We start from the raw sequence: 24,477 nt of genomic DNA, 5'->3' as shown, positions 1-24,477 counted from the left end.
CATAAGCCATGTCGGCAAGGAAGTCCTGAGGAATCTCAAGTAAAACAGTCAGATAAGCAGGATTCGTGACATCCGTCACGAACCCCATAACAATATTAAATTCAGAAATAGACATTGAAAAATAGTGTCCGCATAATCGAAATGTAACGACATCAGGCGAATAAACATTAATAAGATGATTCGGCGAGAGATTAAAAGTGGCGTAAAATTCAAAGACAAGTTCATAAAACGTGCCACAATTAATCATCGAATATAAATACCAACCAATGGTAGCAAAATAAGTATGGACAGATTCACATAAATCTAAGGTTTCTAAAGTTTGAGTCGGAATATATTTACCTATACGAAACGGACGATGTCTTACCGACTCAAAACGTAAAAATTCCTCATTTGAGAATTGCAAGAAACTGTACAGAGTTTCTTTGGTTGGGACAGCATACGACTGACCCAGTCGGTTGCGCTCGGGATTCTTGTGGGCAGGCGGTGGACTGTTGGAGCAGGGAAATCAACCGGGCTAGAGGAACGGGCCGACGAAGCATGCTGCCCAGGTTGTTACTAAGAGCTTGATGTTGTAGGAGAAGGATCTGGGGGTAGAAAACCAGCATTTAAATCCTCTGTAAAACCATAAATCGGATGGTACATTAGTAAAGGTTGAACCAAAATAGGAGTAGAGTTTACCTCTGGAGTGTCGTTCGATGCCGCCGAATGCATCGAACAAGATGGGAAGCCCGTTGGTCGCGAATAAGATGATATCGTTCCTATAGTCGGCATTGACAAGAACGATGGATAAGGGGAGCGCGACGGTGATAGACAACGAGAGGTGCTTGACCCGGGACGTAAAGAGGCAGTCGGTGCAAACAGGAGGTGACAGTGGAACGGAGTTGGAGTCACTTGGTGTGGCGACAAAAACTGGCGCATTATGGCTGTGGCATCCGCCAAGGACGGCGGGCGGATTAGCGATGGCGTCGCCTAATAGGTTTCTTGTACGCACCATTGTGGAGTGGAGAGGAGCAGACGGTTTGAAGCTCATTGGCATGAATGGAGTAGTGCGATAAGGCCGACGATGGCGAGGAGAAGAAGAGACGATGAATGTGTTTTTTGAGGAGAGGTAATCGATTTAGAGAAGAAGAAAGGATGTTGGGTTTAATTTGTTTCTGGCGTGCGTGGGGGTGTTGGAGTTTGAGTGAACTTTTGTTTTGATGAGAATAAAAGGGAGTTTAAAATTATAATGGAAAGTGATAGAGATAGGGATGGGGTGGGGTCCACGATCAAAGTAAAAGAAATTTAGATAGGGTAGTGGGGGCGGTAGAATGTTAACAAAAAGGGGGGAAATTTTCATGTGGGTTTTGCTAACGTGCGCCGGTCTCCAAAGGGTTGGGCTAACGTGCGCCGTTTAATGAAACGGTGTGCACAGGTATTTTTCCTTGTTCCACTGTTCTGCATTATTTACACTACTCCTGGTGTTCCAAAATTGGCACTGTTGGAATGATAATTTCACAAATCTCCATCGTTTAAGTTTGATTAAAAACACTTGGTTCCTGCAAAATAATAAAAATGAAACGAAACATGCTCAACCGAAATAAAATAAAAATAAAAATGTAACGGAATTAAAAACAATGGGTTGTCTCCCATGCAGCGCTTTTGTTTAACATCGTTAGCTCGACGACCTGATTCATACTACAGGTTCTTCTAAGCCGAGATCTTCAATTAAGCAAGCTTGGCTATTCACATAATACAGTTTTATTTTGTGTCCATTGACTTTAAATCGAGTACCCAAATCATCTTCAAGTTCGACTGCGCCATGAGAAAAAAAATTCAGTTACCGTATAAGGTCTACTCTATTTCGATCGAAGTTTACCTGCAAAAAGGTTTAACTTTGAATTAAAAAGAACTTTTTATCTGATAGAAAAAGATTTACAAGTAATTTTTTGATCATGGAATTCTTTTGTTTTATCTTTATATATCCCGGCATTGTCGTAAGCATATCTCCAGATTTCCTCAAGTTTCTTTATATATAACTTTCGTGTTTCACCAACCGCTTCCAATTCCATATTGCATTGTTTTACAACCCAATATATCTTGTGTTCCAGCTCGACTGGTAAATGACATGGCTTACCGAATACAAGGCGATATGGCGACATGCCGATAGTTCCTTTATATGCAGTTCGATAAGCCCAAAAAGCATCAATCAATTTCAAGCTCCAATCCTTGCGATTTGGCTTGACTATTTTCTCAAGAATTATCTTTACTTCACGGTTTGATATTTCTTCTTGTCCGTTCGTTTACGGATGATAAGCCGTGGCAATCCGGTGATTTACTCTATGCTTTTTCATAAGTGTATCAATTACCCGATTGATGAAGAGTGTGCGGCAATCGCTTATTATCGCTCTTAGTGTGCCAAACCTGCAACAAAATACAATTTTTTAGAAATTAAATAGTAGTTTTGGCATCGTTGTTTCGAGTGGCTTTAGCTTCTACCCACTTCGAAACATAGTCAACCGCAAGAATTATATAACAATTGCCAAAGGAATAAACAAAAGGACCCATATAGTCGAGTCCCCAAACATCAAATATTTCGTATATTTGAATAGGATTAAGAGGTATTTCATTTCTTTGAGTCAAATTACCTGCACATTGGCAATTATCACATGATTTACAAAATAAGTAAGCATCACGAAAAAATATGAGGCCAAAAGAAACCGCATTCCAAAATTTCATGAGCAATCCGCTTTGGTCTGAAATGTCCACCACACGAATAAGAATGAAAAAAATTTAAAATTGAGTTTACCTCACTTTCAACAACACATCATCAAATTACCTCTCTGAACAATGCTTCCAAAGATTCGGATCATCCCAAATGAAAAAACAAGATTATCTTTTAATACGGTTTACTTCGGCTCTCGTCAGATCAGATGGTAATTTACCTATGGCTAAGTAATTAACTATATCTGCAAACCAAGGCATTGAGTTCTACGCCATCATCAAGTTTTCCTCTGGGAATTCCTCACGAACGGGAAGATCAACTATAGAGATTGGAAGCCGGCTTAAGTGATCGACCACCAAATTCTCATATCCTTTCTTATCCTTGATTTCTAAATCAAATTCTTGGAGGAGTAAGATCCAATGGATTAGTCGTGTTTTCGCCTCTTTTTTGCTAAGCAAGTACTTTAAGGATGCATGATCAGAGAAAACAACAACTTTAGTGCCAAGAAGATATGATCTAAACTTATCTAAAGCAAAAATGATAGCAAATAATTCTTTTTCGGTTGTTGAATAATTTCGTTGTGCAGAATCTAAGGTACGTGACGCATAGGCGATAACGTGAGGCTCTTTCCTGATCCTTTGTCCGAGCACTACTCCAACACTTCCATCCGAAGCATCACACATGACTTTGAAGGGAAAATCCCAATTTGGCGGTTGGACTATGGGTATCTAAACCAACTTTTCCTTTAAAACGCCAAATGATCCTCTACATTGTTGGTCGAAATTGAAGGTTTTATCATTCTGTAACAACTCGCATAATGGCTGTGCCACATTGGAAAATCCTTAATGAATCTGCGGTAAAAACCTGCATGACCAAGGAAATAACGAATTTCCCTCACCGTAGTGGGGTAAGGAAGTGAACGTATTATATCGGTTTTTACCTTATCTTCCGGAATTCCTTTAGAAGAAACAATATGGCCAAGAATTAAACATTTATCAACCATAAAATGACACTTTCATAATTCAAAACAATATTAAATTCTAGGCACCGATACAACACATTTGTTAAGTTTAATATACACTCATTAAATGAATTACCGTAAACAGTAAAGTCATTCATGAAGACTTCAATACCTTTCTCAACTAATCAGAAAAAATACTAATCATACACCTTTGGAACATGGCAGGTTCATTGCAAAGTCCGAAAGCATTCGTCGGTAAGCGAATGTGCCGAATGGGCATGCAAATATCGTCTTTTCTTAAACTTCAGGTGCTATTGGAATTTGGAAGAAACCTAAAAATCCATCAAGACAACAATAGTGAGTTTTACTTGCTAATATTTCTATCATTCGATCTATGAATGGAAGAGGAAAATGGTATTTTCGGGTTAATGAATTTAACTTCCTGTAATCGATACAGACTCTCCATCCATTCTAAACTTGTGTTGGTGCAAATTCTCCCTCAGTATTTTCGATCATAGTAACTCTTGTTTTTTTAGGAACTACATGTATCGAACTTACCCATTTACTATCCAAAATTGGATATATAATATCTTCTTCAAGGAGTTTTTGTATCTCATTTTTTACCACTTCCATCATCGGTGGATTTAACTGGTGTTGGCCCTCACGTGTCGGTGTTATCCTTCTTCGGTTTTAATTTTGTACATATATGTGGATGGACTCAACCTTTTTATGTCGGCGATGGTACATCCTATAGCCTCCTTATGTGTGCGTAAAACCATTATTAAATCTTTTTCTTCCTCCTCGTACAATCCTTTCAATATAATTACTGGCAATGTGTTATTTGCCTCGAGGAAGGCGTACTTCAAGTGATCCGGAAATAGTTTCAGTTCAACTTCAGGCGCCTGCAACAGAGGGTAGAACTTTAGACTTAGAGGAAATAAAATTTAATTCGGCATAATCAGAATATATGTTCTCATCATGAACTTCTAGCTCCCTGCATAGATCAAAGGAAAAATTAGTCTTTAAAAATTCATCAGCCAAAGGATCAATTATATTAACAGAATTTATACTTTCCCCTTTGTTAGGATATCTCATTACCTTATACACGTCAAACTTAACAATCTCATCGTCAAATTACATGGTTAAAATCTCGCTTCTTACATCAATCTTCGTGTGTCAGTACTTAGGAAAGGATGCCCATATAGGATATCAGATGATGTTCTTGTGCGATCATTCTCCATTTCAATTATATAAAAATCAATGGGAAATATTAAGTTGTTTACCTCTACCAGTACATTCTCTAAGAGTCCTTCCGGATAGATCACCGATCTGTCGGCAAGCTGAATTGAGATCTTTGTATCCTTCAAAGGCTCGTTAGTAATCATTTTTGTAAACAGATAGAGGCATTACATTAATAGAGGCGCCAAGGTCACACATGGCTCGTTTTATCCCAACTTTACTAATTTTACAGGGTATTGCGAATATATCTTGGTCTTTCAGCTTTGGTGGTAACTTTCGTTGGAAGACAGCTGAGACATGTTCTCTCAAATTCACCTTCTCAACCACAGAAAGCTTCCTCTTTGTCGTAAAAAGATCCTTTAGAAACCGGGCATATCTTGGAACCTTTCGGATAACCTTAAGGAGAGGTATGTTGATTTCCACCTTCCAAAATATGTCTAGTATTTCTTTTTCCTCAACTTGTTTATCTCTTTTCACTAACCTCGATGGAAAAGGTGGTGGCACATCATAGGGAGATGGCGTTGGATATGTTTGTTCTTTGTCACTCTTCCTCTGGGATCCTGAATCAACAATCTTCTTCCCTTTTTGGATTGCTTCATCTTTTAGAACAGGTGGTGCCACTACTGTACCACTCTGAAGAGTGATGGCGCTGACATTTTCCCTTGGGTTTACCTCGGATTGGGATGGAAGTTTAACTTGTGATTCCAAGTGGCCTACGGTTTGAGCCAGTTGGCTCATCTACTTGTCTATCTCTTGTAAGTAGTTTTCAGTACGAATCTGGAATTTGTCCTGGGAAAGTGCTGACCACTCGACAATTAACTCTAATGATGTCTTATGCGGCTGTTGTGGTGGTGGAGGTGGTCTCGCTTGATAACCTTGATTCTGCCTTGAGTTTTGAGCATAACTGAAATTCAGATAATTTCTCCATCCTGGGTTGTAAGTATTGCCGTATGGATTATAAGCTCTTTGGAGAGGTCTTGGAAAGTTACCGACTGCATTGACTTGAGCCAATGTGACATCTTGGATCAATGGACAACCATCTATTGGATGATCATGTAATGTACATATTCCACACGATCTATTTGGTCATGTCTTTCTTGCAACAAGAGAGTTGATGACTTAAGTTAATTTATCTATCTTATTTTCTTAAGAAGATGAACTTATCTCATGAACCCTTCGAGGAGGTTCATTAGGTGTGCGGAACTGTTGGGAATTTACGGCCATTGTGGAAATTAAATCCCTAGCCTCTGTAGAAGTCATGTTCACCAAGGCTCCACCGCTGGCAGCATCGATCGTCTTCATTTCCAGGGGAGTTAATCCTTCATAAAGTATTGAAGGAGTGTTTATTCAGTTAACCCATGTTGTGGGCGACTAGCACATAATTTTTTAAACCTCTCCTAGTAGTCATAGAGTGACTCTCCATCAAGCTGCTTGATTCCAAGTATTCTTCTTCGTAGTTCACTTACTTTCGCCGCAGGGAAAAACCTGTCAAGAAAAAGACGAGTCATTTGAGCCCATGTAGTAATAGAATTTAGGGGTAGATAAAATAACCACACCTTATCCGAATCGGCTAAGGAAAAAGGAAAAGCTCTAAGTTTGATTTGATCCTCATTTACTCCCTTTGGTCTCATGCTAGAGCAGGCCATATGAAATTTGTTGAGATGTTTATGTGGATTCTCGTTTGGCAATCTGCGGAATGTAGGGAGGAGATGAATAAGGTCAGTTTTTAACTGGTATGGAGTTTCGCCTTGGGGAAAATCAATGCATAAAGGCTCTTGTTTAGTAGGTGTCGCGGCTAACTCTCTGATAGTAGGATCGACCATCGGAATTAGTTCTGTATTAACGGATTCACCTGAATTTGATTCTGATTCTAGTTTTGATTGTTGTCTCCTTCTTTCCCGAAGCGTCTGTGTATGAAGTCTCCTAGCTCTGGCTTTGATTTCTGGGTCGTACTCCACTAATGTTCCCAGATTTGTCCTGGTCATAAATCAAAAGCAAACAAAAATTAGTAACTTTGGCGACGTCCCCGACAACGGCGCCAATTTGGAAACTATCGTTTTGATGTCAAATAAATTCCTTCTTCTCAATTGGTAAATCAAGGAAATATGTGGTAAAGAGAAGTATGGGTCGATCCTCAGGGACTTAGAAAATTCCAAATTTACGTTTGAATGGTTCTAACCAGGCGAAATGTAGTAAAATGGGGGATTTTGGTAAAATGATATTAAATAGTAAAAATAGATTAAATAAATAAATGTAATTAAAGTAAAAATAGGAGAGTAAAGATTGTAAATAGATATGGTAAAAACAGCCTCACGCTTCGTTTTGACTCAATTTCCTTCAGATCATCGAATTAGATTTTCTCTTCGGAATTCACGTTGGTTATTTTGTCTACAAGGGCAATCCCCATGACTCTATTTTGTATACCGAATACCCAAGGCAATCTTTAATTCTGGCTTCAAAAACTGATCTAATCAACATCAATTATCGTAGATCAATTACCATTTACGTTCGTGAAGACCGACTCGGATTGTTGCTTCAATAACCACTACTTTCGATCTCAATTCCCCCTTGGCAAGGCTATCTCGCCAAGTGTGTTCCCAAGAAGTCGAATGTGCTTTCAATAAGACGATCCTTCCTCCCACACATTTAATCGCAAAAATCTCTTTATCAAAGTCAATCTTTGATTTTGAAAACTGTTTTGATTTTGAAAAATAAACACAGAGATTGAGAGAGATATTCTGGAGTTATTAAGGGTCTGTTTCAATTCTCCCGTTGGAATTGTGTCATCGCTTCAGCTCTCGGCTTATGAGAAAATTAGCTAAGCATGACAAAAGTCATACTTAGCATATTTAAAAACAAAACTTAAAAATAAAGAAAAAATTGAAAACTTGAAAAATAAAATAAAGGAGAGAATTTTTATAAAACTAGAAAGGATAAAAAGATTATAATCTGAGTTGTGTGTTTAGGCTTACCCTAAGAGGGTATTTATAGCCTCTAAAAACCTAGAGATAAACAAAGAAACTAAAATGAAATAATCCTAAAGATAATTGCTTTTCTAAATTCAAACTTTAAATAAGTCTTCAAATGCAACTCTGCCCATCGTCCATCTTCCAGAAGGTACGCTGACTAGATCTTCTAGAAATTACTACTGACTGGACATTCTAAAAATTGCCATGTCAGACCGTGTCATGCCCAGAGTCGTGCCATTGTCTCCAGCCATGACCAAATAATAAAAAAATACAAAATGTGCCCGTTTTACCACTAAGTCTGGAAAGTAAGATCCTGCACGAAAAAAGCATAACACAACCAAATCAGCAGCAATAAATCCATAGATCGAAGAATTAGCGAGCAAATACTACCAATTCTGAAAACTCATCATATAGCTAGGAAATAAAGCAAGACTTGATTCATTTAAAACTTGTTGTTAGAGGAATTATGAACGAATTTGAAGCATGAAAAAGGGCTCAAGATCTTACCTTGGTAATATGGAAATTTGGAGAGAAAATTGGAGAAAGAAAATGAGAAAGGAAGAAGAAATGAAGAGAATAAGAAGATGAAGAGAAATAAAAGTCTTCATCTTTTTAAAAAGGGGAAATTACACCTTTTGTCATCTCATAACTTCCACTATTCAAAAATCTCTCTTTTGGCTAATTGGGCCGAATTTAAACCTAATTAAGTCCAAAAACTTAAATTATTAAATCCACGAGGCTCACTTATTTCTCAGGTAGACCTGAAAATATTAGCCCGGAATTTAGGGTGTTACACTTAAGCGATGACTCAATTCTCATCGTGAGAATTGAAAAGCATCTAATATCTTTGAATATATTTCTCAATTTTCTACAAACTTGGATTGGCAATCAGTATTTCTTTTAAAAATCTCTACACTTTCAATTCAAAAAGAGCAAATTGGTTTGAATGTTGTTCAATTTAAAGTTGTGAGGAAGGATCGGCTTGTAGCACATTTAACTTCCTATGAACACACTTATCGACGGTCCGTTAAGGGAAATTGAGATTAGGTTCGATTCTCATTGAGAGAACATAACTTTCTCATTGAGAGAACATAACTTGAGTCGGAGTTTTCTAATGCTTAAACTGTATTGGTGCTAGTTGCAATAGTCATGGTTAGTCCAAATAAGGACTGAATTTTAAAGAATGACATTGGATTGTTGGTTTACCGGAGAGAAAAGTAAGTTGCAAAGGTGGGCCTTATAGATTGTAGCCCGCTTGTATCTAGAAGTAAAATCTTCTTCGATGATCAATTGGGATTGAGGCAAAGCGAGGCTTGAGGCTATTTTATTTAATTGAATTTCTTTTCAAAATTTACTTTCTTTAATTTCTCCAGATTTACTTTCGTCTTTATTATTTTACATTTATTTCCTAATTTACTTTTTTAATCAAAACCTCTCATTTTCTTATTATTCTCACAAAAAGTCAAAATCAAAACATTTCAACATCAGAAGCTCCAAAGTCCTACGAATCGATCATTTCTTTTCTATACTACGTTTTTAGTTTATTTATCTAAGAAAAAATTATTTATTTGACAATATACAACGTTTTTCACAAACTTAACTTGAAATCAAATATGTACATATAAATAATACACAAGAAGGTTTAGCAGTTGAAATTGGACAGTTTACATGGTCATCTTCCAATACCGACTTAAGTATTTGCCCCCATATTTTTTACACGGAACAGACATTTCTAACGACCACTAGGTAGTATAAATGAACCAGCGTTTGAGATTCGGGACCACGTGACTACTAGCAACCAGCTTCGACTTTTGATAATCTTCCTTGAGGATTTCTAATATCGGAAAAAAATTGCCTTAGACAATGGTCTATCAGAATCTTTGCTGACAAAACCATCACTTGTCGTTAATAAATCCAGTCAAGGGCCGTCGCTTTGTTTTTCTCAATAAAGAACTAAAAATGCAAGAGAACAAGAAAGAGCCAGGAATGAAAATAAAAAAGTTAATGAAAAGTCAATTATTAAAAATGGTAGTTTGGAGCTTCATTTTATGATTGTTAAGATTGGCTTTCATCAAATTCACCGGCAGAAGAGCATGGGATTTTCTTTCTCAAATCTCAAGTTTCTAGTCAAACAAACAAAACTCAAGCCAATGGGTTCTTGTTCACATTCTCTTCCATCTTTCTCTGAAGTTTGAAGGAGATCAGATCCAAAATCAGAAGAACGAAATCCAATACTCTTAACAGATCACTTCCAGATGAATTATGCCATCGAATTTCACTGGCCAACATCAAAGCTGCTACCAACAACTTCCACAAAAGAAAGATTATAGCCAAAGGTGATACGGGATTTATATATGGAGGGAAGATCAATGATGGGTTATATGCTATCAAACGCTTGAGGCCGACCAGCGATTTGTTGCGGAAAACGGCTATCGAATAGAACAAAATCACAACTGATAATTTGAGAAAATAAAAATGAAGATAAAATAGACACAAAATTTACGTGAAAAACCCCTAAATAATATAGGGTAAAAACCACGGGCAACGGTAGAAGAATTTCACTATGGGAAAATAGGAATTACAACTTCTCTCGATCTACCAAGGAGAAAACAATGATAATTCTCTCTTGATAAAAAGAAGAAAACAACTCTCAAGAAACTCTCTAAATTCTCTAGTATTGGAAGAAAGCTAGAATGCTTTGGGATGGTTTTGAAGCTAAATGAGCTAGGGTATTTATAGTTGAAGCTTAAGGACTAATCTTATAAATACCCTAAAGTTTAATGACTAAAGTTTATAATTTTCCTTTTATTATTTCAACAATTTGGTGCCACTTTTTGACAAAAATAGCTACTTTCAGTGCCCCAAATCTATGCCATCTTTCAGTGGAATTAAAAAGAATTTTCAACAATCTCCCACTTGAAGATTTGATTGGAACAATCATATCTTCACACCATTCTTTCTACCTTGTACCATCATGTTGCTTACGTCTCTGATAGGCCACAAGAGGATCGACACCAAGTAAATTTATCAGCGTTGACCGCCTTCGTCATGAAATCTGCTATGTTGTCTTTGGTATGGATCTTCTACATATCTACTGTCCCTTGTTCTACCTTTTCAAGAATGAAATGGTACTGAAGTCGTATGTGCTTTGTCCTTGAATGAAATGTTGGATTCCTTGTTAAATGCAAGGCGCTTTGACTGTCACAAAACATAGAGACATACTCTTGATTGTGCCCAAGCTCCTCCAATAGCATCTTCAACCAAATTGCTTCTTTACTGGCTTGTGTAGCTGCTACATATTATGCTTCTATTGTGGATGTAGCCACAATTGACTGCAATTTTGAAATCCAGCTTACAGCTCCACCAGCAACTTTGAACACATATTCTGTTGTAGATTTGCTTTTATCTGAATCCCCTGCATATTCAGAATCTACATACCCATTGATTAGTAAGTTTGATCCTCCGTAACGTAATGCAATATTTGAGGTCCCTTTAATGTATCTTAAGATCCTCTTTACTGTATTCCAATGCTCTTTTCCTGGATTCGCCATGTACCGAGTAACCACTCCCACTGCTTGTGTAATGTCTGGTCTTGTGCATATCATAGCGAACATTAAACTTCCCACTGTCGATGCATAAGTCACTCGAGACATATCCATCCTCTCTTCTTCACTGCTAGGACTCATACTGGAGGATAATTTGAAGTTAATAGGAATAGGGGTAGAAATTGGCTTACAATCTTGCATGCTGAATTGTGGAAAGATCTTCTTCAAATAATTCTTTTGTGAAAGCCAAATCTTCCTATTACTTCTGTCTCGGTGAATTTGCATCCCTAGAATCTTGTTTGTTGATCCCAAGTCCTTCATTTCAAATTCCCTAGCCAGTTGTGCCTTCAGTTCTTCAATATGATCTTTGTTGGGTCCTGCAACCAACATATCATCCACATACAACAACAATATAACAAAATCATTATCACCAGACCTCTTGAAATAAACACAAGGGTCAGCATTAAGTCTGTTGTATCCAAGGCACATAATGAAGGAATCAAATCTCTTATACCAACACCTCGGTGCCTGCTTTACACCGTACATAGATTTGTTCAACCTGCAAACCAAGTTCTTCTTTTCTTTTTCTTCAAAACCTTCAGGCTGGAGCATATAAATTTCTTCTTCAAGATTTCCATGAAGAAAAGTTGTTTTAACATCTAGCTACTCTAAATGTAAGTCCAATGTAGCACACATTTCCAAAACTACTCGAACTGTTGTTAGTCAAACCACAGGAGAAAATATTTCATTGAAATCAATACCTTCTTTTTGAGCATAACCTTTGACCACCATTCTTGCACGATACCTCTCAACTTGATCATCACCTTTTCGCTTGATTTTGAAGACTCATTTGTTACCAATTGGCTTCCTTCCTTGTGGTAGTGGCACAAGGTCTCATGTATTATTTTTATGAAGGGCTTCGATTTCTTCTTGCATCGCCATCATCCATAGTGAAACATCTGAGTTGTTTATTGCCTCCTGGTATGTTGATGGTTCACCGTCCTCTGTTAAAAGGCAGTATGCAATATTACCTTCTATAACATAATCTGAGTACCAATTGGGACGTCTTCTCACACGATCTGATTGACGAGTTGTTGGAGCTTCAGAACTCTCTGGTTCTTGTTCATCATGTACTGGTTCTGTTTCAGAAGAATCTTCTTGTTTAACCTCCTTTTCCACATGTATTTGTGTAGTCTCTGACTTTTCAGTGCTATCATCGTCTTCTTTTCTTTGTAGTTTATCTTCTACAAAGATAACATCCCTGCTAATGATCACTTTGCGGGCAGTAGGATCCCACAAGCGATACCCCTTTACTCCATCAGCATACCCCAAGAATTTGCATTTTCTGGATTTTGGATCTAGCTTTGAAATTTCTTGGGAGTTGTACATCACATATACAATACTTCCAAATACATGGAGGTTTGAATAATCAGCTGGTTTACCAGTCCACATCTTCATTGGTGTCTTCAGCTCTATTACAGTTGATGGAGCTCGATTCACCAAATAACAGGCGGTATTGACTGCTTCTGCCCAAAATGATTTTTCTAGGCCTGCATCCCTCAATATGGCTCTTGTTCTTTCTAACAAGGTTTTGTTCATCCGCTCTGCCACTCCATTTTGTTGAGTAGTGTTCTCCACTGTGAATTGTCTTTTGATACCTTCTTTCCTGCAAAAGTCATCAAATTCTTCGCTTGTGTATTCTCCTTCATTATCTGTTCTGAAACACTTGATCTTATTTCCAGAATCAAGTTCTACCTGCGCTTTGAAGTTTTTGAAAGTTGAAAACACATCTGACTTCTTCTTAATAGGGTACACCCAACATCTCCTAGAGTAGTCATCAATAAATGAGACAAAGTATTTTGCTCCACCTAGGGATGTAACTGGTGCTTGCCATACGTCAGAGTGAACCAATTCTAGAACACTTTTGCCTCTAGAATTTGATGTGTTGAATTTCAACCGATGTTGGTTACTTGTTATGCAATGCTCACACAAAGTAAGTGATACCTTTGTTAAGCCTGGAAGTAGCTTTTGCTCCACAAGGACTTTCATTCCTTGTTCTGACATGTGTCTAGGTTTCTGATGCCATAGCATTGCAGAATTTGAACTACATGAGGCAACAGAGGCTTCTGCTTCTACCAAAGTCTCTCCCTTCAGCATGTACAAGTTTGCAGTTATCTTTTCGCCTTTCAGCACCACAAGCGCTCCACGGAACACCTTCATGATTCCTTTCTGTGTTTTAATCTTGCTTGCATTATTATCCAACAATCCATAGGATAATAAATTTTTCTTTAGACCTTTCACGTGCCGCACATCTCGAACAACTTTAATTGTTCCATCATACATCTTCAATTTGATGGTTCTCACGCCAATGATCTCTAAGGCATGATCATTGCAATTATACACAGATCCTCCTGAGACAGGTTCATAATGATGGAACCATTCTCTTCTTGAGGTCATGTGATATATTGCTCCCGAATCAATGAGTCATATATCTGCAGATCTTTTTCTGCCTTCCATGGTGGTTGACGCTTCACAGCATAGAGCATCTCCATCATCTGAAGTGTTTGCGGTATTGCCTTGTGGATTGGAGTTTTTATTTAGACTCCAACAATCCTTCTTCAAGTGACCCTTCTTTCAACAGTTGTAACACTTTAAATTCTTCTTGCTCCTCGACTTCGATCTACCATGTTTGTGACTGCTACTTTGGCCACGTTTTGTTGATCTCCCTCTCATCGTTGTCAATGTTTCTGCTTGTTGCAGATTTACTTGTCTGTCTTCCTTGTTCTTGCGCCGATTTTCTTCTTGGAGAACAACAGCTGCAACGTCATCGAAGACTAGACTGGTGACATTACTGTTTGTCGAGTTGATCATACGAATCAGGTAGACTTTGAAGTAGAAGCTCAACACGTTCTTGTTCTCCTATTGTACATCTTAAGGATGTAAGTTGAGAAAATAAAGTATTCAGTGTGTTTAAGTGCTTCGTCTCTGAAGTAGATTCTGGCATACGGAGAGTGTACAATTTCCTCTTAAGGAAAATTTTATTGTGCAACGATGTGGCCTCATACAATTTAGTGAGATGATCTCATATCTCTTTAGCTGTCTTTTTCTCCTCGATGCTTGACAATACTTCATCTGCTAATGCTAGATGAAAGTTTGTCATAGCATTTCCGTCAATCTCGTTTCATTTGTTGTCATCTATGAAATCCATCGGTCTTTCACTGATAGCTGCTAGACAATCGTCTTTCCTCAAGATGACCTTCATTTTTAATTTCCACAATGAGAAATTTCTCCCATTGAATTTTTCAATATCAATTTCGTTGCCATAGCTTCTATTACGGATAGCTCTCACTATTTCACTATCGTGAATAGTTCTCTGGAACCTTCAAAGAATGGGTAATACCTTCTTACTTTCTTATGTTAGAGGATCCACCTTTTGGTGGCAATCACAAAGACAATAAGTAGATATTACACACTCAAATCTGGCTCTGATACCAATTATTGCGGAAGACAGCTATCGAATAGAGCAAAATCACAACTGATAATTTGAGAAAATAAAAATGAAGATAAAAGAGACACAAAATTTACGTGGAAAACCCCTAAATAATATAGGATAAAAACCACGGCAACGGTAGAATAATTTCACTATGAGAAAATAGAATTACAACTTCTCTCGATCTACCAAGAAGAAAACAATGATAATTCTCTCTTGATAAAAAGGAGAAAACAACTCTCAAGAAACTCTCTAAATTCTCTAGTATTGGAAGAAAGCTAGAATGCTTTGGGATGATTTTGAAGCTATATGAGCTAGGGTATTTATAGTTGAAGCTTAAGGACTAATCTTATAAATACCCTAAAGTTTAATGACTAAAGTTTGTAATTTTCCCTTTATTATTTCGACAATTTGATGCCACTTTTTGACAAAAAAATAGCTACTTTCGGTGCCCCAAATCTATGCAATCTTTCGGTGGAATTAAAAAGAATTTTCAACACGATTCACACCTACCGCTCGTGGAGTTGAGATGTAGGGCGAAGATTTTCTGCCAGTTACGCCACCGAATATTCTCTCTCTCATCGGTTTCTGCGACGAGAAGAAAGAGATGATCCATGTATATTAATATGTAAATAATGGGAGCCTTCATGATAATCTCCATTTAGAGAATTATGATCCCATCTCATGGAAGCAAAGACTGGAGATATGCATCGGTCTACTTCGAGCTTTGCATTATCTTCATACGGGAGCAAAGTTTGTACTAATCCATCGCGATGTCAGTAGCAAGAACATCCTTCTGGACAACCAATGGACTTCGAAACTCTGCAATTTCGGTTTCTGCAAGAGGGGGCCTCTTAGCCTATTAAGGGGTATAGTTTCCATTGAAGTAGAATCAGACATAACTTATACTTTTGCATGCTTGGATCCGAAGGTAGTAATAACCAGCAGGGTATCGGACAAATCTGATGTTTGCTCATTCGGGGTTGTTCTGTTTGAAGTTATGTGTCGTAGACGCGTATTTGATGCAGAATTGGAGATGGATCGACGAATTCTATATCATTGGGCATGTAAATGCATTGAGAATGGACAAATTTACAGTATAATTGATCCATATCTAAAGGGAAAGATAGCTCAACCGTGTTTGAAGAAATTCTTGGAGATTGCTTATGGTTGTGTCCAGTTTGAGGTAAACAAAAGGCCTACAATGGGTGAGGTGGAGGCGACGTTAAATGGAGAGTATAAATCCGCAAGGTGAATTTATGTGTGAAGAGGCATCACTTTTATGTACAATCTAACTGTTTGCTTTGATGATGGTAAATGCACAAAAAATCATGAATTATTGTGTAGGGTCTTAAGATGTGATTTCAGTTAGTTTTTAACCCCAGTGTATAAATGATGATGAAAAATGAGTATAGCATATTGCCCACTAATGCGAACCAAACGAAGGAACTCAAAATCAAGACTTGAGATTAGACTTGCAGTAGAGACGAAAAGCTTGTAATCGTGATAAGACCGGCGCCTACTCGCGCAATCCATCGGCAAATAAAGGTTTTAAAAGATCAGAAAATTGCGGAGGGAAGATGTACAATCATGTCTATCGCATGCGATTAGGAAGAGGTACGATTTTATGTTAGAAAGATGAATATATAAAACTTTTATATCAAAATAATGATAAATGATTAATTTTGAGAATTAGAAATTAAGATTTAAAAGAAAATTATGGAGATAATTATTTGATTAATTGATTTCTTATTTGCAGAATGGTCGTAGTTCAAATTGATTTTAGCACTTGTTAAGTTCCAACCACCCCCAATTATTAACATCGTTTTTAAATGGACAAAGCTGGTCAAAGCCATAAAGTAAAGCATTTGAGATGCATCAAACCTAACTTGAAATCAAATATATATATATATATATAAAGTATGCTACAATACAAATATTTTATTGATTTCAAATAAAAATATATAAAAATATCAGGGGAGCTTTAGCAGTTGAAATTGGACCGTTTACTTGGTCATCGTCCTTGAGGATTTCTAATCTCTGAAAAAACTGCCTTAGACAAGGGTCTATCAGAATCTTTGCTGGCAAAACTATCACTTGTTAAACTGAAACTGCCGGTGCTATTGGGTTTGAGAACATGATCGCCGAGGCTACTGAAAACGTCGCCGCTGTCATCTTCCAATCCTTTCAAGGGGGTCTCCTCATCAAACTCCGCTTCTATGGAAGTCCCATCGATTTCAGGTTTAAGCTTCGCCTCGCCACTTTCTTGCAATTGTAGTGTGAACTCGAGTCCCCACACCACATCGCCCATCGAGGGCCTTTCGGACCCTTCGTCGTGCAAACAACTCATCGTCACTTCGGTGAATTTTTTCAAACACTCGGGTGCAATCTTACCCCTCAAGAATGGATCAATGATTTTGTGAAGTGTTCCACTTCGGTGGCATTGTTGAGCCCATGCTGCTAAGCTGATCTTTGACTTGTCCACCAATCGACTAATAGGTGGCTTGGAGCATAATATTTCACATAGGACCACACCGAATGAATATACATCGGATTTCGCTGTCAACTGTTGACGACGATAGTACTCTGGGTCCAAATACCCGAAGCTGCCTTTCACCACTGTGCTAACATGTGCCTGGGACATGTTGGTAGGGCCGACTCTTGACAACCCGAAATCTGAAACTTTAGACACCCACTTTTCATCCAACAAAATGTTTGTGGTCTTGACGTCTCGATGAATGATTATGTGCTTGGCACCCGAGTGAAGATAATGCAACCCACGAGCCGCACCGATACAAATCTCTAACCGTTGTTTCCATGGGAGAGCAGGGTTTTCGGTGTTGTAGAGATGATCACGAAGTGTACCACGAGCCATGTAATCGTAAACGAGGATCATCTCACCATCGTCGTTGCAGTATCCGATTAACGAGACTAAATGTAGGTGGCGTAGCTGGGAGAGCATCTCGATCTCGGTCTTGAACTCGTGAGCCCCTTGTTGAGACTCTGGATTCAACCGTTTGATCGCGACCGGGGTTGCTCCGCCATCGATAAACCCTTTGTATACGTTGTCGAAACCACCGACACCGATAATGAAAACACTGTTGAAGTTGTTGGTTGCCCCTTTGATCTCAGCAAGTGAAAAGTAGCGGCAAAAGTCGGATGGTAGGGATGAACCACGGGACTTTGTTGACTTGGTTGATTTGGTTGTGTAGGAAAATTGGCTCCACCATGAAGCTCCGTCGTTGGAGCCTGAATCTTTGACTCTTCTCTTTCGCCGGAAAACCAAGAAACAAATGAGACACATAACAATTAGGCCACCTATCACACCTGCCACGATACCAATTGTTGTTTTGCTGCTGCTGTTGGACTTGGTTGATCCCGGTGGTGAATTCTCTGGAGGATTTATCAGAATCGGATCCGGATTCGGTCCGGAAAGATCCATATTATTGCTCAATTTGAAGATTTCTAGTCCATTCAAGATTGCATCAGAGTAATTAGTCCTCCATTCCGGGGCAGGATGCAAAGCAACAGAGAGATTTTGTTGCTTTAGATTTCCCCTTGTTGCCATTGCCACAACATAGTCCCTATACACTGGGAACCCATATCCAGAACTCCAGACTATAACATCTGCTTGAGTTTCTGCAGTTAAATTAGCCAAGAAGATCTCGAAGACTCTGTTACCTTGTTGAGTTATCTCCGTCTGAAACTCACAAAAATGTAACCTGACATAGTAACTGAACCCAGAATCAACACGGAACTCCCATGTCAGATTGTAGTTCTCATTTTCAGTCTTGTTCATTCCCATGGTTCTGGCAGTGACATAAACCTCCCTTGGAGCCGAGAACGATGGTGTATTGCCGAAGGTGAGATTAGCTCTGGTATTAACGGGAAGAACTTCTGAGTTCCCTATTGTCAAATAGTCGTCGTCGTCAGACCAGAGCCGGAACATCCCAGTGTCTTGTCCCGGCGATATTTCCTTCCCACCGACGTTGACTCGATACACACTCTCGAAGGAAGTGTTGTTTCCTACAGAGAACAAGGTTCCCTCAGCCTGGCCTATAAAAGGCACCCCTGCTGCACTGTCCGGTGTATAATATAGATCGGTCGGCATGGAAACAACTTCAATCCCATTGATGAAAGCGTAGGAATCAGCGATATCGGGACTTGGGGTGAAGGTTAAGTTTAGCCTTTGGCTTCCATCTACGTTTAAACAAAATTCTTTGACCACAGTAGCTCGGCCTTGCGCTTGCGCATGGAGTACAGCGCTGAAATTCTTGAGAAGGGTGTACGGACCTGCTTTGACAGAGAAGAAAGATTTCCTAGAAGGTTCGTCAAAGCCTGGATATGATTCCGGGTAGAAGTGCAGGCGAATGAACTTTTGACCGGAGGTTAAGGGAATCGAATAGGTGAATTCGGAGTGAGAAAGACGGGCTGTGGAGTAGGGAACACTCTCAACTGAGTTTTGTATACGTGCTGTTGAAGCCGTGGATGATTGGTTGTTATTGTTTTGTTGGTCTAAAGGGGTGAATTTTCCGACATCTCCCTCCCAAGGACGGCCGTCGAGAGAATTATCGTCGATGGAAGAACCACAGTCGATGGTGATGTTTTCGATGGGGCTGTAAGGGGTTACACCGGTGTCGGAGGCAACAGGGATAGCAAGGTATGCTATGAAGAAGAAGAGACATGGAACTAGCAGGTTTTTGCTTGTAAACTCCATTCTCGTGGAGGGAAACCAGAGAATCAAAGGGAGAGAGATTTGAAGAAAGCTAGAAAGTATGAACTCTTTTCAAGTACTGAATTGCTACGATTTTCTCTCTTTCCCTTCATCTTCCTCGGTTGTTTTCTTATATGGGGGTCAACTTAGCAACAATTTCAGGCGGCTTCCTTTTAATATTAAATTGATCAATTCCACAATCTGAAAATTAACAAAAGATTAAGAGAGCGATTGTAAAACAAACAATCATATATTATCCTCTTCTTCATCTTCTTCTTCATCTTCTTCTTGTATTACTGTGATGAATATAAGTAATGGAAGACTTGTCAAAAGCACCATAGTGTTTGGCAGGACTTGGTTGTTGCTTTTTCATTTTTGGGGGGAGGGATATTTTCTTCCTTATTTTTTAAAATCAATTTGAATTTCATTGAATAAAGACAAAGGCTGCTGTCAGCAACTAGCCAACTATAGTCTATAGTGTCATCTTGTAGATGCATAATTTTTTTTTTGGTAAATTATACTTACTTTATTTTATCTCTTATTTCATTTATCATTTTTTTAATTTTTAATTTTTAATTTTTAAATTTATTTACTTAATTTTAAATATTAAATTTTTTAATTATTCACGGTTAATTTTATAACATCATTATGATATGATTTATTTTATCAGCAACATAGATAAATATTAATATTTAAAAATTACATTTTAAAGTCAAAAATCGTAATTGATCGTAAAAGGGAAAGAGAGAGAAACCATCCTTTTCATCCCTTCTTTCAAAAGCCATCTCTAAAAACCATTCTTTTTCTCTAAACACACCCATTTGCTCATTAACTCAAGATCAGAATTGGAGATGATGGTCGTCACGATATCGAGAGCTGCAAGTCTCGTCGCCGCAAAACCCTCTCTAGGACAAGGAGGTAACACCACGCGCCTCCCTCTCTTCCTCCATATCTCAACCCTTGACATCACCAGAAAACACAACTCCGCCATCGTCGCTTCCATTTCTATTTCTTCTTCGTCTCCCTCCACCGATCAAATCAACTGCTATCTCGATTCATGGATGTCAAAGCCATCCCGACAGCTCCCTAAATAGCCAGACGCGAAGGAATCCAGTCAGTTCTCACAACGATCGAGTTGTTCTCGTTAATTGCGTTCGCTAGGGAGGAGAGGAAGCTAGAGGATAAGCTATCGAACGCCGCCATTGGGAAAGCATTTCTGTGACAAGAAGATTTCAAAGAATTCAATGGCACCAACATTAGAGAAGGGTCCTTTTACAAATGGGCATTGTCTTCACTTTTGGTGCCCAAATCCCCATTATCAATGTAAGAGCTTATCTACGGTCAATTTTATTGGTAGAAATGGAAACCATGTAGTGCATGCATTAATTTCAGTCGGTTCTCGTTACTGTTCCGACCAGCTCTAGATAGAGGATTCGCCGGAGGAGGCCATCAACAAGAGCTTATCTACAAAGATATAAACTTTCAACAACATTTTTCAAGATGTGAAAGACCAAAGCAGCATAAAATCGAACATTTGACATTGATAAAAAAAATCAAAATATGTTGTGTTATCTGATTCACATGCAAACTCAAAAAAAGTGATCAGAGATCTTAGTTCTTTAGTTTCTGATTTCATGGTTCCCACCGACGATGCCTTCGACGAAGAGTTCACCGACCAATTCTATGTAGAGGATAGGCTCTTGTTTTATTTCATCTCCTTCATTTTCCGCCTACCGAAGTCTATCGTTGATGACCTCTTGTTGGAAGAAGAAACTGTTTGTTTATGTTATCTTTTAGGTTATTTGACATAACTGACACTAATTTTCTTTAATATTTTTTCTGACACCGTTTGATTAATATTTTTTGAAGTAGCACCATTTTTATTAAACTGACGAAAGGCGCGTCTTCGGGTACGCGTCTTACCCGTGTTTTCGCTGAGTTTAATGCCACGTGTGGAAGACGCATCCTGGGGACGCGCCTTTTGCCAGCTCGACTGTCACGTATTTTATTTAATAATAAATATTTTATTTTTATTATTATTATAAATTAATAATATATTATGTAAAGTGTTTCGATTATAATGTAAGAATTATCAAATGTATTTTGTTAATGTGTGTTAAAGGTGGAGTGAATTATCTACATTAATATGATATAACAATATATGAAAACCAGTTTTGACTTTATTATAGTTATAGGAAAAATGTATGAAATTATAATATTACACATATGGTTATATTATTATTTTTTATTTTGATTATCGATCTATTAATTTTATCAGTTAATTATTTAAATGTTATCAATCTAGTCATCTCATATCAATATTTAACGAAAATATTGATGCATAAGTTAATAAATTAGTATAATTACATATTTAATCTTCAAGACTTACATATTTTATGAAATTAGTCTTATTGAAAATTTAATTTAATAAATTTTATCCTCCAATCAGAACATGAAATGTGTCATTCTATACATAAATTTTTTAATAACTTTTAATTTGTTTAATTTAATATTTTTCTCTACTTAGAAGGTGGAATTATTATTATATTTTAAAAAAATATAACTAATAATATTATTATATTAAATAAATATATTAAAAATATTTATGTATTTAAAAGTTAAAAAAAATTATTTAGGTGTACATACATTGACAAATTATATAAATGCAATAACATTAAATTATTAGAAACAAAAACATTCATTTAAATACAATATTAATTACATAAGAATTAACGGTTATATGATGATAACAGAGCTGGACATTTTTTTCTATTGTGCCCGATGTTTCTACAATGCCCACATCGTTTTTGTTCTGTTGACTTCTCCCGAATATCCATAGCACAATGTATTCTAATAGATTTTGGACGACCTGAGTCCCTCAATAGCAATGGATCTGGTACAATTGTAAGCCAAGTTTGAATCTCATTTGGGTCTCTTTCGTTTCCTATGGGCGGAAACTCAAATTCATATACCTTGAATACTTGTGAAAGTTGGTATACGGGATCAACATAATTTTTGTAGTCCAAATGCGAATGTGAGCAAGCAGCAATGACATGAGAGCATTGATATTTGAGTGCTTGAAAGAAACCATAATCGCACCACCTCTCTTGCAAATTAACTCTGAAAGAGTTAGCTCCAATCCCTTGCAGCGGACGTGGCATTTCGGTTACACGAAACAATTCACGGGTGCGAGAAAAATTTGTAACTAACATCCCATTTGATGCAGCCACTTTTTTCTGTAAATCAACTACTAGTCTTGTGTAGTAAATATGTCTGTTTTGCATCCAAGTAAGAGCTTGTCCATCGAGCTTTGCAAAGAGTTGACCCAAACGAAAATAAGTCGTTTTAACCAACGCCGTGACTGGTAAATGATGCGCCCCCTTTAAGGTTGAATTTATTGCTTCAGCCAAGTTTGTTGTCATATGACCATAGCGATACCCCCCGTCCTATGCATTTGTCCACATTTCTTTGCTGATGTCCATAATGTACTCGCACCCTTTCTTATTTTTGCCAAACAGCTCTTGTAGCATCGACTCAAACCTTTGAGGTAAGAGTTCGTAACCTAAGCCATTAGGAATATGTAATAGTTAATATGAAGTATAAATAAGTAATAAGAAATTGATAGAAAAATTGGGAAAAAGTAACATACCCATCCGCACGACTAACTGACGTTCATCGTTCTTCTTGTATTTTCCGTAATAGTTTGTAGCAATATGACGGACACAATAACGATGTTGAACATGTGGAGGTCTATACATTGTACCCAAAGAGTCCATTGCTGCTTTTATCCCGGCTCCTCGGTCTGAAATAATGCATACTCGTTCCCTGGTGACAACATGTAAACGTAATTTTTTAAGGAAAAAAGCCCAAGACTCAGTGTCTTCTCCTTGAACGAGGGCAAACGCAACAGGAATAATATTGCGGTTTCCATCTTGGACCACAGCCAATAATAAAACTTGCTTGTATTTCCCATACAAGAAAGTACCATCAATTTGGACAACTGGTTTACAATACTTGACTGCATTAATACACTGAGGGTAAGTCCAAAAGACACGGTAAAATTGGCAGCGATCGCGAACCATTCGATCATTCACGTAATGATGTTGAGTTTCAAACTCAACAATTGTCCCGGGATTAAGTCTTTGCACAACATGAAGCCAACTGGGCAGCTCGTTGTAAGAGGAATCCCATTCGCCATGAAGTTTGCAAATGGCATTCTGTTTTGCCAACCACGCTTTTTTATATGAGACAGTGTACCCATATTGTGACTGTATAGCAGAAATCAACACTGCAACAGCTATATGAGAGCTTTGCTTCACAATGGGCATGATTGCTTGACAAATAATGTTGGAGTCCAAGTTAGGATGATCCTGGTTTATACCTGTTGCACAACATATATGAGGACCGTTGTATCTGGTTAGTTCCCATAAATTGTTCTTCCTCTTCCTCTTTGATACACGGACCATCCATTGACATCCGTTGTCACGTTGGACGCAGTAGCAGACATATTTCTCCGTGTTAGATCGATCAACTTGGGACTTAACTGAGTTACGAATATTGTAACTCTTTATTGCCATCATTGCTTCCTCCTTCGATGCGAACTCCATTCCAATATGTAAATTACCGTCATTGACTAATGATTGAAGTCCATAGTTGCCAACATCAGGAAGATCTGGAAATTCAGGCTCATACATTGCATCATAATCAGCCTTATACATATGTGCAGGAAGTTCGGCTGGTGTTGTATTTATCGGAACGTCATCCTCGTCATCATCAGAATATAAATTAAACTGTGGTGAGTCAGGTTCAACGAATAATCCCGTTTTAGCACCATCTGCACCTGGCTCCCGAAGAG

General features: G+C 37.9%; 2 protein-coding genes across 2 annotated transcripts; one reads left to right on the top strand and one right to left on the bottom strand.

The window, feature by feature from the left end:
- The first annotated feature begins 782 nt into the window (after positions 1 to 782).
- Positions 783 to 16,163, top strand: LOC120133170 (receptor-like protein kinase FERONIA). Its single transcript, XM_039149820.1, has 2 exons — positions 783 to 1,017; positions 15,574 to 16,163. Exons 1-2 carry the CDS (start codon positions 783 to 785, stop codon positions 16,161 to 16,163), a joined length of 825 nt encoding a protein of 274 aa, XP_039005751.1.
- Positions 16,164 to 16,888: 725 nt separating this feature from the next.
- On the bottom strand, positions 16,889 to 19,722 carry LOC120133446 (receptor-like protein kinase FERONIA). Its single transcript, XM_039150026.1, has one exon. It carries the CDS (start codon positions 19,623 to 19,625, stop codon positions 16,923 to 16,925), a length of 2,703 nt encoding a protein of 900 aa, XP_039005957.1. The 5' UTR covers positions 19,626 to 19,722; the 3' UTR covers positions 16,889 to 16,922.
- Positions 19,723 to 24,477: the final 4,755 nt, after the last annotated feature.

This window comes from Hibiscus syriacus, unplaced genomic scaffold, assembly GCF_006381635.1.
Source record: "Hibiscus syriacus cultivar Baekdansim isolate YM2019G1 unplaced genomic scaffold, ASM638163v2 tig00001732_pilon, whole genome shotgun sequence".
Taxonomy (NCBI): Eukaryota; Viridiplantae; Streptophyta; class Magnoliopsida; order Malvales; family Malvaceae; genus Hibiscus; species Hibiscus syriacus.
The sequence above is the reverse complement of the archived record's forward strand: the minus strand, read 5'-3'. Positions and strand labels throughout refer to the sequence as shown.

Coding starts and splice junctions, on each gene's coding strand:
- LOC120133170 (XM_039149820.1), top strand. CDS start 783: ATGGATAAGGGGAGCGCGACGGTGATAGACAACGAGAGGTGCTTGACC. Junction 1,018..15,573: donor GGAGTGGAGAGGAGCAGACG/GTTTGAAGCTCA, acceptor ATCTCCATTTAG/AGAATTATGATCCCATCTCA.
- LOC120133446 (XM_039150026.1), bottom strand. CDS start 19,625: ATGGAGTTTACAAGCAAAAACCTGCTAGTTCCATGTCTCTTCTTCTTC.